General features: G+C 45.0%; 1 protein-coding gene across 13 annotated transcripts in view; it reads left to right on the top strand.

Moving 5' to 3' along the window:
• Positions 1–19508, top strand: part of BMAL1 (basic helix-loop-helix ARNT like 1) — a 989350-nt gene that overhangs the window by 789596 nt on the left and 180246 nt on the right. For all 13 annotated transcript variants that reach the window (XM_069623618.1, XM_069623617.1, XM_069623625.1 and 10 more), the window contains 3 exons: positions 4106–4194; positions 13479–13587; positions 16129–16222. In XM_069623618.1, the coding sequence (XP_069479719.1) occupies positions 4106–4194; positions 13479–13587; positions 16129–16222 (292 nt within the window). The remainder of the gene's footprint in view (positions 1–4105; positions 4195–13478; positions 13588–16128; positions 16223–19508) is intronic.

Raw genomic sequence — 19508 nt, 5'->3', positions numbered from 1 at the left:
GATTGTTTGTTTCTTGGTAAACAGCCTTTTTGGTGGCAATGGCCACAGCCAGGAGGGTTGGAGTCCTTCAAGCCCCTGCAGACCATGGCTCATATCTTACGTCATCATTCCATTTTAACCAACCGCTGGTGTTACTATCCTCATTCAGTAACTCTTTGACATCAGTGGAAAGAACGCTTCACTCGCTAGTATTAAAAAGGGAACTACGATACTGTGGGGCCTCTACCAAACGAATTTGCTGCTCCTCTCATTGGTTTGTTGCCTTTGGATCCAATGGCATAGGCAGAGGGATATGAAAGGCTGCATTGCCAGATGGTTATCGACCTGTATCAATTTGACCACTGGGCCTCACTCTACGAGAGCCATGCCATCTACTACTGTTCGGCTACCGCAGGACCACTTGAAGACATCTCTGAGGCTGCAGCTTGGAAGTTGACCCACACCGTCTTAAGGTTTTACTGAATCACAGACAGCCCTGCTTGTTTAAGGTGAGCCTTTCCTCTCCCTGGCATACGAGTAACTGTTTAACTACTTTGTAATCTATTCAACAACATGTGAAACTATGAAATACCCAGTGCTAGAGAAGAAAGAGTTGGCTGTAACTTCAGTTCTCCAGCACTGGCATCTGTCACAGATCTGCATGTGTCCTGCCCCCCAACTCTACGTGAGGCTTGGTAGACACTTAACATGCGTAATTGGATCTCCAGAGCTAAAGGGGGTGGTTGGCTATTGATTAAAGGGCAAATGTCTAAAATGAGACTGATATAACACTTAAGATAGTTCCGTTATCTTGTTTATGTACATTTAAACTGCTTTGTTAATGTACCAAGAATTAGGAATATTCAACAGCCTTCAAATCTAAGCAACGGAACAATGCTGGAGATCTGTAGTTTCAGGTAAGCAACTTTTTCTGTATTTCCACTACATTATTCAGTTGTCAGAGCTTAGTGGCAGAAACCAGGGTAGTACAGGCGTAAATCCTTCAGTTATAACGTTTGTAAGGAAAATGCCTGCTAGTTTGCTATGAACTTCATGTATTCAAGCATAGTACTTATGAATCACCTCACATTTCCATGTCCTATTTTTATTTAATTGCACACCATCTGGCACCTGAAATAGTTGTCGCCCATACAAATGTTATGAAAAATAGTGATAGTTTAATGCACTTTTCATCCTAGTGCAGGCCACATACCCCTTCATTCACAAGAAACCCTATTGTCTGTTTTAGTACCAAGGACCAAATGTACCATGCTCTGCTTACCTGTGCCTCTTTACCACGACTCTCATAACTGCCATATTAAAGTCGCATGATGCTCTACCTTTTTGTTTCCTTTTTTGTTCACCTGTATGACTAAAGTAGATATTCTAGGACCATGCTCCAGAGCTCTATACTACCAATTCAATGATGATCTGCACCCCAGTAGATCAGTGTAATTTTTGGAATCGTTCTGAGTAAGTAATTACCAGGACGCTTCTTCCATTTGCAAGTTAGTCTTAAAAGGCAGTAGCAGATACCAATATACAATTCGATCTCCTTCTACAGAAATCCTGTTGCATTTGATTGCTAATTCAAACCCCATATACTTAAGCGATTTCCTCTTCCAACTTGTTACCATCAGGATATCTTCCTTTACCCTACTATTGGCATACAGACAATCACCAGGGCATAAAACAAAACATAACATATGCTTTATTCATATACTTTCTATGTCCACAACCACAACAAAATAATGAATCACCTCTTCTCTACTCTTCCATTCAGTATTAAATGTAGTAACCCTCCAACCAGGCATCAATAATTCACCAACCTCTCATAGTATGCTATGAAATGGCTTATCTGTCTCTTAGCTGATACTTCACAGAGATGTCTTTGGAAGGATTTGTTTTACAAAGAGTTAAATCTGTTTCCGATTTGTCTGTGACTGATACTTATAGAATAATTTTCTTTTCCATAAACAATGTAATACTTTTCTATTTTCTAATCAAATGACTTTCGGTTTAGAATCACTTTGTCTATTCACTGATTGAGTCTGCCTTCGTCACCAAGACACTATAATGTTAAATGCTTTGCAATATAAATTAATTATACCTAGATACATGCAGTAAATACATTAAATATTATTTAGCTCTAAAAAAGTAGAATATAAGCATGAGCCTCAATACAAAAAAGCTATGGCCAGCAAAACAAAATAGTGTGTCCAAAAACAAAATGGGATAGAAACTGGCATACGTATCTGATCATCTAAACACCGTTGGAACGAAGAGTAAGTAAAATGTGTAGGTACATATTAAAAACATTACACAAAGGGTTAAATATACATTAGCACAAGTAAGAAGCAGAAATAAATGTTCTTACATACTAACAGCTATGCTCAATTAACAAAGTGAAAATAAACCTTTTGAAATAAAATTGTGTAAATGCTTCTACAAAGATCATGCCTTGGTAGCACGAAAATGTGGCCTTAAAATTAATGTACATTTAAAAGGAGTATGTGGAGGAGAATAATGTTCACCTTACCTCTTTTTGCCGCCAAAAGTGAGGAATCTTCCCTCAGGTCCCAGGAAAGATGTTTTCAAAGTGTCCTTGTTGAATCCCTAAAACATCAGAGAATCCAAAACCAGTGGCGATGAAGAGCCTCCTTCCTCTGGGCAGTGTTGCAGACAGTGCAGGGTTTTCGATGTTGGACAGTTGAACCCCAGCTGGTCGAATGCAAACTCCTGCCTTCCAGCCGAATTCCCACATGTGAGTCCACCCCTTGCATGCCCATTTCCCAAACCTGTTCCTTTGAACATCTGTCCCATTCCCGTCTCCTCAATGGGGTGCTACGCCCCCAAATGCCCTCATTTTTGGCAATCTGGCTTCCCCAGCCTCCTAGACTACTACCCTCCCACCTGTCTCATTTCCTCTGACTCCTCTGAGTCTACCTCAACTCCTCACCTGCTTCTAAATGAGGGTTGGGTGACCTGGCGTACCCCCTTACTGTTCCTCACCCCCTCCTGCCAAACCCAAACACACTCCACCCACCTCACAAGCTCCGTACCTTCTCCTTTCTCCTGCACGTGCGCCAGGCACCAGCCCCTCACTAGGAAGTTCTCCTACGATACTGTCAAAACTGCTTAGCTTCGCAGTCGGCACACCCTACATTCAGTGGTCCGGGGGTGGACCCACCTTGAGTCAACAAATCGTGAGTTTGGTCCAGGTGGGTAAATCTCTATGCAGGACCCTTAGATTGGGTCTGTGGTTGAGCGGGCCTTTACGCTCCATCCCCTACATGTTCCTCCTTATTCCATTTCTATCTCGAACTTACTGCTGCTCAAAGTACAGAAAGTGTTGCATCTTGAGGCCATGTAGCTGGTACAGCAAGCTGATCTTAGACATGGTCTCTACGCTTGCTTCCTTTGTTATGGACACGAGAATGGAGTTTTTGCACTTGGCTGGATATCCACCTCTTTAACATAGTTCTTGCCAAAATGTTGCTAACTTTGTGGCTGTTGCAGAGCAGTAAATTAGACTCTGCACAGTAAACATACAAAATATCTATTTCTTCATTTCTATAGGTAGGGGTAAAGTGGCAGAGATTAAATATCACTGGCAAGAACAGACATAAAGTACTTGTTTTGTACCACCGTTGGACTCATGCATACAATGAGAATTCCGTGTTATTTCATATAATAATTTCTTATACTTGTACAAGTATAAACTGGGTATTATTTTGTCAATGAAATCTAAAATGAAAAAATGCACTTAACAGAGAAGCAAAGATTCAGAATTTCAACCATGTTGCAAGACGCTTAGTTTATGTCCATGTAAAAGAGAAATTATCAGCCAATCTATTAAAATATTAACTTTAACATGATGTTTTAATGACGGGGCCTTGGTTTGCTGCATACCTGTGGAATCAAAACATTTTTCTGAAATTGCCTGCTAGTAACTTCTGCTTAAATTGTTTAAATGTATTTTGTATACCTCACCTACACTTGTTGTTTAAACACCTTCCACCATTGCTGTAGATTTCAGTATTTTAATATCCTATATCAACATGTAAACGCAGGGATTTAATGAATTCCGGTTTGTTTCTAAGACTATATTTATCTTGTTTCAAAGTGCCAACATACTTGATGGTGGAGATGCAACCTTCCCTCAGTTAGCAGCTTCTCCTCAAAGTATGGACAGTGTGCTTCAATCCGGAGAAGGTAATCAATGTATTGGTGTTTTTGATGTGTGCTTTCTAAATTGACTGTCCTCATCCACATTTAGACTTCTTAAGAAATCTCAAATGTTCTGCATTTGGATATAGAGTGAACATTGGCTGTCAGTAAATTGGATGAAGCACTCTCCATGATTGCTGAGGTCATTTAAGTAATTGGTTGCTGTGGAATGTGGTTAGGCTTCCTCCATATCTCAGTTACACCCCAGATCGTTATTAGCTGACCTAGAAATGATATTTGGTTATCCTTGAAATCATTATGAAACTGTTAAAAATTGGCATTTGCTGAAATCGATACTGTCCTTATTCAAACATTGTATTTAGATTGCTCGAAGAGATGGTTTTTCAAACCTTCAGGTCCTTGGGTAAACTGCCATCCAACCTGCCAATTCAAATTCATCGTTATTTTGTATTGCACTTGCCAACATAGAATCAGATTTTCTAAATCATATATCAACTCTGAGGATGTCTGTTCAGGAGGCTTCCGAACCCAGCAAGGCTCTCAACGTATGAGAGTGGAAACGTTATCTCAGGAACAAACCGGGCCAGTGGCATGACAGATGATCAACCATTTTTTCTACACATCCAAATACTGAGGAAGTTTGAATAAGAAGTTCATGGTTGTACACACATTAATGTTCGGATGAGTGTTGTGAACAATGAAATGAGAACCAAGCCCAGTGTGCTTTATGACTGAAACATATAACCCCTTTATCACAGGCATATTTGTCAAATTTCAAGATATATGGTTGCTCTTAAGTTTCCAAAATGCTCTTTAATTGTGTGCACAAGAGTGTACCAGACTGTCCATCTGGGAATTATAACATATCAGAAAATAATGTGTATAGTTATTCTACATTTTGATAATGTGCTTTGTAAATTAGCAGCAAAGACTGCGCATTACAAGCGGCATATTAACAGCCTACAAGCAGAGTCTGATGGCTGCGATCCTTTATGGATTAGAGGCCAACTGCAACAATGAACTTGGCTGGTTGAACACACTAGAAGACAACTGGAGAAAACCTTTGAGGTTGCATACCAGTAGAGGCCATTTGCTTAGGGTTGATTTCTCTTGGGGGACAGGTGCTACTTAAACGTGGACACCTATGCATAAAAGCCATTAAAGAACCTACATGCCCACTCCTGGAGCTACTAGGTGATGCAATGAAAAGTGTGACTGTGAATTCTCTGAGGGAGTTCAAAATACACAATAAGAAGTTTAACAATGAAATAGGTTGGGCACCTATATGGGACAGTGAGCTCTCTTAGCTGAAGCATCATTTACAAAAAAAGTAAAGGAGTGCGGTTTGGTGCTCATGCCACGAGCATGTTACTCGACTGAACCTGAAAAACCTCCTTGCATATACATTTTACTGACTTGCTACACCAGAATTATTTGGTTCAATGGCACTCTCCTCATTCGAGGTGATTTTTTATATTATTCAGATTCAATTTATTACCTACCATAGCGCTGCAAGGACCTAGACTTGGTATCCCTAAAGCTAATAGATACTGTAGATTATGCAAAGGAGAATATCTGCCCAAAACTAGCAGGAATTCACTAACTTGTTGCCTATTGTTGAGGAATGAATAAATGGTTCTTTTGGGGAAATTTGTTCATAATCTGGATCACATAAAGTCAGATCACTTTTGGCTTTGTTGTCTATTGGGCATTGAAATATCCAGAACTATTGATCTTGGTCGGCTATGGGCTATCATAGAGAAAAAGCTAAGAGGACTACAGGCAGATGACACGTAGAATACTGACATGACCTATGCACTTGCACTTTGATCCAGAGCTAATTATACCAAATTCTTATGTGGAGCAAACTCTTATGCTGGAAATGATATGATGTGTTGATGTAATAGTTTTTTGGTATTTTTGTATTATGTAATGGTATTTATTCTTGTGTATGAGGAATTGGAATTTGACATGTAATGATTTGTATTATGTGTTGTGTGAAAAGTTCATGTTAACTAACAGGATTTGTGGCGAAGCTTGTTCCTTATTCAATTCCACACTGTTCCACCAATCTGCACCACATTTTGCATTGTTGTCTGTTGGGATCCTCTGGACATTACTGGCTACATGACATTTGGACACCCCACCCCTATCCCCGGATTTCCGCACAAGTCAAAATGTGTTTGTGGCACAGTTATGATATAAAGTATTTATAACGTGCCTGTACAAAAGTGTTTCTAGGTGCCACAAGACAAAGGTGGGGAGACAGAGGTAAGACAAGACAAACAATCCTACTACGCCTAGTGACATTTGGATTGTGCAAGTGTGACAACGAGAAGTGCAGGGGGAAGGCTGAGGGGGAAGGCTGAGGGGAAAGGGTAGGGGGAAGTGCGATCAGGGCAGCATGGCTTTGAGTAAGTGCAGCCAGGGCAGCACGGCTCTGGGTAAGTGCAAGGAGCCTGTACGGGTTACAGTTACAGCCCCTAGGTGCGTGGTATGACATGAAATGATAGGTTATTTATAATGCACTTAATACCCAGAGGTTTCTAAGCGATCGAACCTGTGGTGCTGAGTGTCATTTTGCTTCCAAGGCGAGCACCTTGCCCCTGAGCTATCCTCCAGAGACAAGGAGGAAGTGCAAGGAAGACTGGTCATGGAGGTGCCTGGTACCCAGTGAGAGACTGATGGTACCAAGCAACCAGTCAGCGCAGCAGACAGGTAAGTTAGCAAGGAAGTGAGAGAGAGAAGGTAGAGGAGAAAGGGAAGCTCTTGAGTCACTTATGGAACTTCTGGTGGTCTGGCTCAAGTCTGAGAGGGGCAAGGAGGCTGTTCCAGAGAGAGGCACCTGCAGAGGAGAGCGATCTACCCCCCACTCTCTGCTTGGAGAAGCGCCTGGTCATCTAAGAGTTACAGGTAGCTGAGCAAAGGGCTCTAGAAGGAAGATATTTAGACAGAGAGAGTTGGATATAGTGAGGGCCCAGGCTCCAGGAAGACTTGTGGACAATGCTGCGGGTCTTGAACTTGATCCTTGCAGCCATTGGGAGCCTGTTGAGAGATTTTAAAGTTGGAGAGTTGCAGTCCCTGGGCTTGAGGCCAAGGATATGTCTTGCAGTCCTGTTCTGGATTGGTTGCAGAGGGCGAAAAAGTAGAGTTAGACAGATTGAGAAAGAGGCTGTTGGCAGTAGTCCAGCCTGGAGACAGTGGGCTTCTAGGGGAAGGTGAGAAAAGGTAGAATACCTCTGAGGAGGTGCAGCTTGAAGACCTTCTTGGCAAGGTCCAAGATGTGAGGAGAGAAGGAGAGAGTGAAGTTGGAGATGACACAAGGTTTTTTGCCTCACAGGAAGGCGAGGGTAGAGGGCCCAATGAGGGTGGCAAGAGTGAGAGGGAAAGTGAGAGCAGGGGTCCCAATGAGAAGGATCTCAGTCTTACTGGCATTAAGGCAGAGATTGTTGGAGGAGCACCAATCCTGAATCGGAAATGAGCGAGGAAGGAGAGGAGTCTGAGGGAAGCCTGAAAGAGAGATGAGTGTCATCCGCATAACACTGAAAATTAGAAGAGAAGGTGGAGATCAGGTGGGCCAAAGGGGCCAGAAAGACATTGAAGAGCCAGGGTGATAGGATAGAGCCCTGGGGGACACCACATGTGGAGAGAGAGAGGTGGTGGCGAGAAAGGACCCAAGTTGGACATGGGAGGATCGGTCCAGGAGGAAGGAGATTAGCCACACCAGGGGCTGATCCGTGATGCCCAGGTTCTTGCAGAGTCGATTGATCAGGGTGGCGTGATTGACCATATCAAATGCAGAGGAAAGGTCAAGGAGGATGAGGACAGAGGGAGAGCTGGAATCAAGGTTAGAGAGCAAATCTTCACAGGTGTTCAGGAGAGCAGTTTCTGTGCTTCTAGTTGCTCTGAAGCCAGACTAATGGTCATGGAGATGACCAACAGATGGAGTGTGGAGAGTAAGCTGGGAGATGGCCAGCTTTTTCAGGAGTTTGCCCAGGAAAGGAGTAATAGAAGTCAGACGATAGGGATAGAAGTAGGAATGGCAGAATGTTTTTTTTAGGAGGGAGTGCACAAGGGAGTGCTTGGGGAGAGAGGGGAAAGATGCAGAAGTGAAAGAGTGATCACAGAAATCGGCCAAGGCTGGAACAAGGGTGGAAATGCGGTCCTTAATAGTTCTGGAAGGGCAGGGGAGCACCTGTTTGGAGAACACTTTCATAGATCGTACTTGTCTAGAAACATTGTCAGGTGTTGTCAGACAGGAGGAGGCTGTGGCCAAAGAGGGGGGTTGGAGGGGATGAGGAGGAGGAGGAGGAGGAGATAAAAAAAATACACAAACACAGGATGTCCTGAGTTTTATTGGTGAAATGAGAAGCCCAAGCCGTACAGAAGGCCTGCGAGGGTACAGGAGAAGGGGAGACTGCAGTAGGATTGGCCAGCTCCTTGCAGATTTTAAAGGGTTTGGCTGTGTTGTTAGAGGCCGAAGATACACAGGCTTGAATATGGACCCTCTTCTTGCAGAAGACAGAGAGTCTGTATTGCCTTTGGAGCAGGTGGGAGGCCAGATAGTCAGGGGATGCGCCCAAAACCCTCCACTTCCTCTCAGCCATCCTGCACTTGCATTTCAGGGCAGTGAGGTTGGAGTCATACCAAGAGTTGAACTTGAAGGTAGGCTTCAGATGGATTCTCATGACAGGGGCAAGGATGGCCAAGGTTTTGGAGATAGAAAGATGCCGTTTAGAGAGGGCTGTGCCAAAGTGGGAGTCAGCCATAGGAGTAAGAAGAGCAGAGAAAGTGATTCTAAGTGATCCGACCGCGGATGATTTTGCCGTGGCCGGAATGTTCGCATGAGATGGGTGCGAACTACCAAGTTTGCACCTTTCTCATGAAAACACACTAACATACTATGGGGGCTGCAGGGGTTTCCCCCCACAGCCCCTGTTTTTTTGGGGGTTTTTTTCAGGGTTTTTTTCATTTTTTTTCATTTGTTTTTGTTTTTTGGTGGGTGTGCTGCAGGGGTGTCCCCCCGCAACACCCCGCTCACTATGCCACACAGTATAGTGAGCAGGGTGTTGCAGGGGACACCCCCGCAATCTTTTTTTTAACATTTTTTTTTTTTTACTTACCTGCAATGCTGCCACAAAAGGTTCAAACTTTTGGTGTTCGAACCTTTGGTGGTAGCATTTTTCGGTCGTTTTGTACGGTCAGACCTTTTATTTCGGTCCGATCGTACAAAACCAAGAAAGTGGAGGCAAAGGTGGTCACTGAGACTCGCTTCATGGGCCGAATGACTAATGACTGAGAAGGAGGGTGGCAGTACTGGGGAGGGCTTTGCCTGGGGGACGAGAAGTTTCAAGTGGGAGGAGAGCAGAAAGTGGTCAGTAGAAGAGAGGAGTGGTGAGAAGGTTAGAGAGGGGAATGTCTGAGGAGCTGAGAACATCCAAGGTATCTCCAGCAGAGCGTGTCGGACCAGAGAGTAGAATGGAAAGGGGAGAGTCACAAAGGTTGCGGAAGAGCCCGGAGGAGGGATTAAAAGCATCTAGGTGGATGTCGAGATCTCCAAGGAGGAGATGTTGAGCGGTAGAGGCAAGGAGAGAAGAGGAGAGGTCAGCCCATTCTAAGAGGAAGTCGGTGGTTTGGCCTGTAGATGGTGGCCACAGTCGGGGAGAGGACAGGAGAGATAGAGAGCCTGCAGACCAGGCATTCGAAGGCGGAATAGGCCTGCCTAGGAATGACGGAAGCAGGGACCCGCTCAGGAAAGATCAGAGTGACTCCACCTCTGGGCCGGTTGATTCTGGGCTCGGAGATCGTGTAGCCCTCAGGGAGTAGAGTGTCAATTTTGTGACGGAGCTGGCCATGAACCATGTCTCTGTGAGAGAGAGGACATCCAGGTCAAGGTCTTTGAGGAGGTGGCAGATGTCAGAGGAGTATTTGACAGCAGAACGAGAGTTGAGAGTAGCGACGTGGAGCAGGTTGCCACATTTGAAAGACTTCCGGGGGTGGGGTACAGGAGTGAGGTACACCCAGCAGAAGTGGCCGAGAGTTGGCAGAGGCAGTAGACGGAGGTGGCATAGGGGCCAGAGAGGAGGAGGAGGGGTGTGCTAGAGTGGAGGCGGAGGAGGATGATGGAGGCGGCAGAGAACCTAGAGAGGTGGTCGGAGTAGCAGGAGAAGGGAGGAAGTTAATAAGACACGGGAGACGTCTATCAAGAAGGAGGAGGTTGGTTTGACAGCCCTGGACCATGGTGGTACCATTTAGATAGACACTGATGATGGCTTTGGAGGAATGGAGGGAGGTCAAGATGACCTCCCATCGGGTGCCACCATTAATGGGAGAGGAGGAGAAAGAAGAGAGAACAGAGACCATATGAGGGGTCCATAGGTCTGGAGAGGGAACGACAAAGAGGATGTTGGTGAGAGTCTGTCTAGAGGAAGCACTGGTGTAGATATCAGTGATGGGAAGGAGACCAGGATATCCCTCTAACTTTTTCTTTCCAGACTTATTGAAAGGGATAGGATAGGAGATAGAGTAGCTTTTGGAGTAGATGGGAGAAATCAAGAGCACGATAGAGAGTGCGAGGAGGAAATTTGGAGGAAGTGAGAGAAGACGAGAGAAGGAGAGGAGCACAGCCCAGCACTGTACAACACAGGATGCAAAGAAGTGAGGGTGAGGTGGTCACACAGTAGGGAACACAACAAGAAGCAAGGCAGGTGGCACACCACAAGGAGATTACAATGACACAGCGGGAGCAACAGAGCTCAACCTGGGGTGGGGGTGGGGGGACTGAGTGAACAAAACAGCAAACAGTAACCACAGTGGAGTGGGAACATAGAGAGTGGGAGAGAGCCTAATGGACACTGCAGAACACAGTAGCCAGGAGTAACCAACAGTAGAGTAGGAACCTCTTGGGGAGCGGGGGGGGGGGGGGGACATAGAAATCACGGCAGCTAACCGTGAGGAGGCACAGCAGCCTCAGGATACAGCAGAGACTCACAAAACACAAAGTACAGCTAACCGCAAGAGGGGAAAGGATAAGGTTGTGCTGAGACAGAGCATGTTAAGACAAGCGGTTAAGTAGATGTACGCGCAAGACAGGGCAGTTTAGCAGAGATCGGTAGTGGCTGCTCTTGCTGCCCGCACCTTTCTTACCTTACGGCTGCTGCTGGTCGGCGGCTGCAAAGCATGATTGCACTTTGCGCAGCTACCCCTTCATCGCCAAAAACATGCGTCGCACAACACCACGCCCATGGCCTGTGTGGGCTTTGCTGCAAAGGGTCCGTTCCTTGCTTCTTAAAGGATCCAATGCGTGGATGTAGCGCAACGTGCTATGTATCAACGGGCAGCATTTCCTGCGGTCCTGCGTCGCACAACATCGCTCCCTTGACCTGCGTGGACTTTTCAGAAGGACTTTTTAAGAAGAACAAAAAATTGTCTTATGTAGTCTTTATAAGAAAATATTTGTAAAATGAAAAATAATCGAAAACCGTAGTGAGCCTTTCTGAAAAGCATAAAGCTACCTTAAGGTATTTCTAACGAATAGTACCCGCAGATAGCCACCCACAGGGTTGGAGTCAGGTAACCTCTGCCCTTCCCTGCCCACATGAGGGAAGACCCTTCCCCGGGTCAAGTGATAACTTCGCCAGGTTCGTCACAATGTCTACACTAACAAATGTGTGGCATCAGGACCCACACCCAAAAAAAAGAAAATAAAGATATCTGATAAAATCCTGGCAGGCGAGTATACCAGGTAATTTGAATGCGCGTCTGGGACCCGCATCCAAAATACAAGTAGTCAAGCCTTAACCAAGTCCTGGCAGGATAGTACACCAGGCCTCTTTTGTTTGAGTCAGGAAACTCCCCCCAGAACTGTGTTGAATACAAACAAGGAAAGAAAGCAAGTTTTGGGAAGGATTGAAAAGACCAAGCAGGGAAGGAGTGACTTCTTGTTTTTTCCTTTTGTTGTGAACTTGGAGAGATAGAAATCCTTTCTACCAAGAGAAGAGGGTCATTTCTCCACAAGGCAAACCATTACAAATTATTTAAAAATAGTTCAAAGACCCAGACCCAGAGGACGGAAATACTTTCTTGTTGTTTCTGGGTGAAACTTGTAACCCACTGTGCTGAAAACAAGCAAGAGGAGAAAGTAAAAAAACCTTACAAATGTGTGAAACCTCGGGGAAGAGAAGCCTGTCCCTTAAAAGGAAAGGCTTCCCATATATTTGAAAGTGGTGGAATGGCTGAGAGAAGGCGTACACCCTCTTGGCGCTTATGAGACTGTCAACTGTGAGAGAACTAAAATTTAGGGGAAGGGAACCACCTTCCAATGATGCTGAAACCGTTGGTTGTTTATTTCTTTGACACCCTTTTGGAGTTTGACTCGTGAACTACAGCTGCAAGTGCCAGCTAGAGAACATTAAGCCCTTTTTCAATTTGATAGGTTTAGCGAGAGGGGGTCAGCGTAGAATTTTGGACATAGGACAGAAGACTTTTACTTTGGACATCTTGACAGAGACCGTAGTTCGTTTTGTTGTTAACTCCTAGAGTTGGGGAAAGATGGGCTTTTTTCAAACTCGTTTCTTTTAATAAAGCAACAACAGTATACATATGTGTCCGACTCTTACAATAGCTCACAACATGCATTAACAATTAATAGAAATAGAGACAATAACCTTACTAGCTCTATCAGATTTGCAGCACCTCTTGTCAAGCCTTAATGATCCTATATATCAGGTATACAAAGTTGTTAACAACTCTAACAACCAAATCCAATCAATGGCTAACCAGATGCCAACTTTGGCTGTGAAGGAACAGGTTAAATTGTGTATTTCTCGTTTTTGGTGGGTGGCGGTGTGCATGTGTGTGTGATGCATTTCATTTGACTGGCGCACTATCAATCTTAAGAAATGCTTACTTGTATTATCCCAGCTTTTCTTATTTTACTATTTAAAAAATAGTATAAATTACATAAGTGTGGAATGTCTTTCATAATGTAAAGACATTGTTTACATTTGTTCTTTCTCTTTTTAATAATTTATTCTGTGATGTCTTGACACAACAAATTTTCATCTCATTTGTCATTTTATAAAAACCTGGTTGTTAGCAAATTACAATTACAATCAGCTTCTTAGTTAAAAAGATGTCAAGTGCACCTGTTTTTTCATCCATTAAAATACTTTACTTTTGTTCCATAAGATAAATGAAATCCAGTGTTTGGTAAAATTGTGTTTTTAATGTTTTATCTAGGATAGCAGTTGTCATAGGATTTTACTATTTCAGTTCATGATGTACTTTAAAATTGACACATTATGCAGGTGCTACAAAAAGGACACATCCCACAGTTCCTGGAATTCCTGGTGGAACACGGGCTGGGGCTGGCAAAATAGGCAGAATGATTGCTGAAGAAATTATGGAGATCCATAGGTAAGCAAACAATCCCTTAGATGCTTTTACTTGTTTCAGTGGAAGGAAAAGAAATTGCAGGAATACAGTGCATAAGTAGCCATGGGTGTATATTTGGGGTTCCCAGTGCTCATGCTGAACTTTGTCCTGGTCAAATTAGATGGGATGGGGGTAGCTTACTGCCCCCATTCCCACATTCAGCTACAAACACTTAGTGACACTCCCCATAGCTGACTCTGCACACTAAGGGTCCGATTCATGGAATATATGCCTGGTTCAAAGTGACTTTGCACTGCTGAAAAGTGACTTTGCACTGCCGACACAAACCCTGATTCATGGAACTGTGCAAAGTGTATTTTTGCAGTGCAAAGCCCAGGTAAAGTCAGCGCATAATCATTTTTGCTGTACAAAATGACTGCAAGGACTTGGCAAAAATACACTTTGCACACTTCCATGAATCGGGCCCTTAATCGCGTAGCTTCTACATAGATAGCCACACTGCTTCAAAACCCACATTGCCCAGAGGACAGCATGTTATTAACTAACCTTCTGCAAACTCTATTTAAAAAATACAGTGACAAAAGTATCATTTTTAAAACATTTGATTTGGAGAAAAAAAAACATTGTCATGTGATTAGCAATGATAATGACTGGATACAATTCTAAAGTTAAGGCGTTGGGTGTTGGTGTTTGGGGGAAGTGAAGGGATAGTAGGGAGGCCGTGGGGTTGTGTAAAGGTGTACGATGGGGTTGAGATTGGGGGAGGGGCAGTAAGGGCGTTTGGGGGGTGCCCCTGTAAATATACAAAATATGTTATATATTAGACACATTAATATTGTGTGTAAGAAATGAGATTCTGCATATTGTTTAACTGTCTTGTTATGCCATAAAGGTCCACTAGATGACAGAGAAACAATATGTGATACGAAATTATTTACGATGCAAAAACATAAGCATTATTTATGTAAACGACATTCAAGTTACGTTATTTATTTTAAAAGCTGGTTTTCCAGCGATTTAATGACCTGTAACCAAACTGCTTGCATGATATCAATCCCTTCCTATGAGAATCCAATTTCAAGTCTCACATTCAGGCTCTAGTCTTGACCAATATGTATGGAGGGAAGGCGCTGCACAAAGATATCCCTACATCTCTGATGAGAGGAAAAGTATCTTCCATGCTGCTGAACATCTCTGGCAATGCAAATTCAAACACATTACATCCACATTTACCAAGATACACTTACTCCCTCTGCAGGCCAGCTGACTGACAATGTCGGTGGTATCACCTACAAGGCAGGGGCCCTCATTAGGACTCCGGCGGAGTCCGCCATGACGGAATGGGGAATTACCACTCCATTCCAAGGTTGGTGGGGCATTAATTCCCCATGCCACCATGGCCCTTCCCCATTTTTGCCCCATAGGGCATAATGGGAATGGGGAAGGCGGTAAGTACGGTACCGCAAATTGTGGTACCGTACTTACCTCGAGAGTCCCTTTGCGGGCCCCTACTTTAACGGCTGGTCTCGTAGTAAGGCGTTAAGGGTTTAACGACGCCGACACCTTTTACGGCGCCGTTAACCCCTTAACGCCAGGGTCCTAATGAGGGCCAGGGATTGTACAATCTACCTACTACATGATAGAGCCCCTCTCCATCTCCAATGGACTTCACAACACCAAGATCCAATCCCTCGCCAGATTCGAGCTCCAGAAATACAAAAGAGAAAGAAACGTGCGACAGGCATTCTCATTTCTTTGCCCCAGACTGTGGAGTCTCATGCTCTTCAACATTTGGCTCTCTCATTCCTTAGTGCAAATCTGAAAAATCTCAAGACCCACCTTTTAAGGAGCATCTTTATTGTCCATGCATTCCTACATATGTAACCTGCCATTCTCGTTAAGCTTTTCTGTAACATTCTCTGCCCCTTGTTCCACCTTTTCAAACCAGGTATGCATCCTATACTACTGCAGAACATGTTCCCTCTCCATTTCATGTGTTTCGTGCACAATTGCTCCAGAAAGCTAGGCCTTCTTGGCAAAGACCTGTGATAAACCAACTAAGCTTGCAGCATGTGCTTTCAATAATGGTTACCGCGTGAGGAATGAAAGATTTTGGACAAATATCATGCTGAGCTTGTGAACAATAATGCATGGTGATTTAGGCAGGTAAAATGGAATGGCCCTGGTTGGGTAGCAAGTGAGGAAGTGAATGGGAGTAACCGTCAGGCCAATAGCAAGGATTTCAGTTTTAGTCCCATTGAGGTTGTTCCTCTCCATCAGATGAGCGCATTTCAAGCAATGGAGTTAAATATATTAGAAGATATAGTGCAATTGGTGGTATGTTGAGAAATGTATTATCTTCAGTGGTGAACAGTTGCACAGCAAATACATGTAGATATCTTTATAATCTCTTTCAGGTTATAGCCCAAAATACTTTTGTCGTATATTTTGTGTACCATAATAATTCTGAGCAATACTCTGCCAGGCAGATTTTCGATTGTTGCAAATTAACTGACATTTAGTTTGTCTGTATGTGTGTTAATTAAAACATGTATGTTACAGGATACGGGGTTCATCACCTTCCAGTTGTGGCTCGAGTCCTTTGAATATTACCAGTACACCACCTCCAGATTTGTCTTCTCCAGGAGGCAAGAAGGTAACTCCTGACTTTTTAACTAATGAAGAATTTGTTAGAGCAGTATTATGACAACTGTAGTGCATATAAGTTGTAAATATCACTGGGGTAGCCCACCTCTATAAGACTTTTTCTGTGTTCTTAGTATCTCAGATTGAATTCCTAGCAATCATATATATATATATATATATATATATATATATATATATATATATATATATATATATATATATATATATTTCTGAGGCTTGTGGAATCTGCTTAGATCACATGCTGTGCATCGGCTGACATCTAGAGGAAGCTGCGGAGTATTAGTTTGTTTTTCGAAACTCGAAAATGGGTGTCGACACAGGGCGTGCCAGTAATACTATCCCTAGTGTGACGTCCACTGTACCCATGATCCCTCACGCATCTAGGACCCTCAAATTGTTTTTTTCCGCCATACTGGTCTGGTCAGAAGCATTCCACGGAGTTCCCTGGCCTTAGCCATACTTTTGCAAAAATATTGTTATATTTCCCCATTTCTCCATCCCAACGTCGAGTCACCGAACTTCCACACTCGACGCCGGCCCGGAGAAAGAATCCACCGTTGAGAGCTGCACGACGGATCTGGGTCTCGGAAGGCCTCTGGCCTCGGCCCGGGCCTTGGAAGGCCTCTGACCTCGGCCCTGCAAGTAGGGAGAGTGGGGGGTGGACATACTCTACACTCTTTGGTATATAGGTACATTCTTATATATTCCTACACTTATTAGCCTGCTGCCACAAGGTGCGTATGGAGGGTACCCCTTTTCAATTTTGCCCCAAGTGCAACCGCAAGTACCCTTGGGTTGACAGACACGCCACGTGCAATCTCTGCTTCCCGAGGGACCACCCTGAGGCGAACTGCAGAGCGTGTAGTAGGTTCAAACCGAAAACACTAAAGGACCGTTCGATCAAGCGTTGGGCCCACCACACCAGGCGTCAAGAGGCCATGGCAGCAGAGGGCGCCTTCAGCGATGGCAGCGACGCCGTGCTTTCGGACGGCGAGGGCAACGTGGCGTAAAGAGACAGCCAAGGGCAAGTCCCCGACCTCGGAAGGTCATCCGGCAAGGCGGCTATGGGTAAAACCTCCGGCGACACAAGCGCTACCCACAGCACTTCCACAAAACACATGAAGTCCAACCGAGACTCGGCGCACACGTCGAGTACTCGGAAAGAGGCACATAGAGAACGGTCCGAATCGGTGTCCTCTGGGCGTTCTCGATCTAGATCGTCGCATGACTCCAGGCAACCATCCACTGTTGCCAAGAGTGCCTCGCTCCCCAAGGTAATGGATGTTCGATCGTCGGAAGACGAAGACGACCTCTATCCCCAGACTGCACTCCAGGAGTCGGCGTCAGCAGGCCGCGTAACGGCTGTTCCTGAATCCCAACCTCCGCGCTCGAGAGATAGGGACACTACCCCTGAACCTCGGCGCCAGGCGTCGAAAGGGTCCGAAGGGGCGAAAAAACAGGGTAAACACTCTTCCACCCACGGGGAAGGGGAAAAACAGGGGAAGCAGTCTCAGCCTCCTTCCACACCTCAAAAACATTCTACTCCACATAAACACACGGACAAGTCTCAATCTTCTGTTATCCCAAAGACCCCTGCTCAAACCAGTAGGTCTAGTCAAGATAAAACAGGGAAAGCCATCCAAGAAAGAGTCATTCCCAGTTAAAGAGAATGGTCTAGTGATGACATAGACAGAGTCATGTCAAGGATGTCATCATGGGCAGATTCCTACGCCAAGAACCCTGAACACTTTCTCTCTTATACCCCCGACGGGTCAGCACCCTCAGGCTCTAAGGATCCAATACCCGCAAGTAAGAAGTCCCGGGTTGAAGCACCAACACAGTCTTCAGACCCCTTCTGTATACAGCCCTATTCTCGATACCAGGTAGATCCATCCTTTTGTGAGGATCCAGATTTGGGTATGTTGGAAGAACAAACTGGGACGGGCTACTATGGGGATGATGAGGACCAAGAGGAGGAGGAGGAGGAGGAGGAGGAGGACGACGACCCAGAAACCTACAGGGTAGATTCCCCGGTAGATAAAGAACCCCCGGTTACCGACTCCCCTGTTGACAACCAGCCTCTCTTGAATGAAGTTCTGTCCAGAGCGGCAGACCACTTCCACATTGACACCCAAGGTGCTCAAGAAGAGAGGGTCTTTGCTGAGGAGTTAGTGGGAGAAAGGAGACCTGTTGCCCAGGCCATCCCTATCCTTAAGTCTATACAAAGAAGAATAGACCCTTCTCTTGTTAACCCCAATCTCACTAGGGCAGTAAACCCCAGAATTGAGAAGCTTTTCAGAGCAGCCCAATCAGACCCACTGTACATAAGGGGGCATCTGAAACCGGACTCCTTGGTAGTTACAAACACCCGTAAGAGGGCAGGAACACCCTTGTCACTGTCCAAAGCTCCTCCCGACAAGGAGAGCAAGACTATTTATGGCTTGGGCAGGAAGGTAGCCTCCACTTCCGCCTACCAGGCAAGGATTGCCAACTCCACCACCCTGTTGGCGAGTTACAACTGCCACCAGTGGGAAGAAGTTGCGGTACTCATAGATTCCGGCCCAGAACCCTTAAAAAGCCAATTGGCACAAGTTTCGGCAGAGGAAAGAGCTGTGTCCGGTTGCATTTTAAAAGCAACCTTTGATGCCGCGGATAACGCCGGCAGATTGATAGCAGAAAGTACTGTTATCAAAAGGCATGCTTGGTTGCGGCAATCTGGGTTCAAACCCGAAACCCAAGCATCATTAATAGATAAACCGGTGGAGCCGGATCTATTTTTTGGAAAGGGGGTCGAGGACGCGCTGAAAAATGCCAAGGACGAGTATGAGACCCTCAAATCCCTAGGCCAACTAACCAATAAACCCCCAAACCAAAGAGGGAATGGCAATTTTCGTCGCCCACGCGGACAAAATTCCCAGAGAGGATCTAACTATTCCCAGGGGCAGGGTACACCATGGAACAATAACAACCAGCAGTCTACCCAGGGTTATGGCAGAGGTAATAAGAGAGGACGTGGTAAAGGTAGAGGCAGCCCCAGTAGAGGCGGCGGCACGCCTCCACCAAAACAGTGATGCTCCGTTCAGGGTCCCTTCTCACGCATTTCCAGCTTCACCCAAGCTTGGGAAGGGATCACATCAGACAGATGGGTGCTGTCCACAGTGACCACCCTCCACGACAAAAAATACATTCTTTGGACCACCAGAAGATCCTCCTCGAGGAGATCGTCAATCTTCTAGCAAAGGACGCGATAGAACTCGTCCCAGGACACCAGGTAA

The sequence above is a fragment of the Ambystoma mexicanum genome, chromosome 11, assembly GCF_040938575.1.
Source record: "Ambystoma mexicanum isolate Mex_15411 chromosome 11, UKY_AmexF1_1, whole genome shotgun sequence".
Classification (NCBI taxonomy): domain Eukaryota; kingdom Metazoa; phylum Chordata; class Amphibia; order Caudata; family Ambystomatidae; genus Ambystoma; species Ambystoma mexicanum.
The sequence above is the reverse complement of the archived record's forward strand: the minus strand, read 5'-3'. Positions and strand labels throughout refer to the sequence as shown.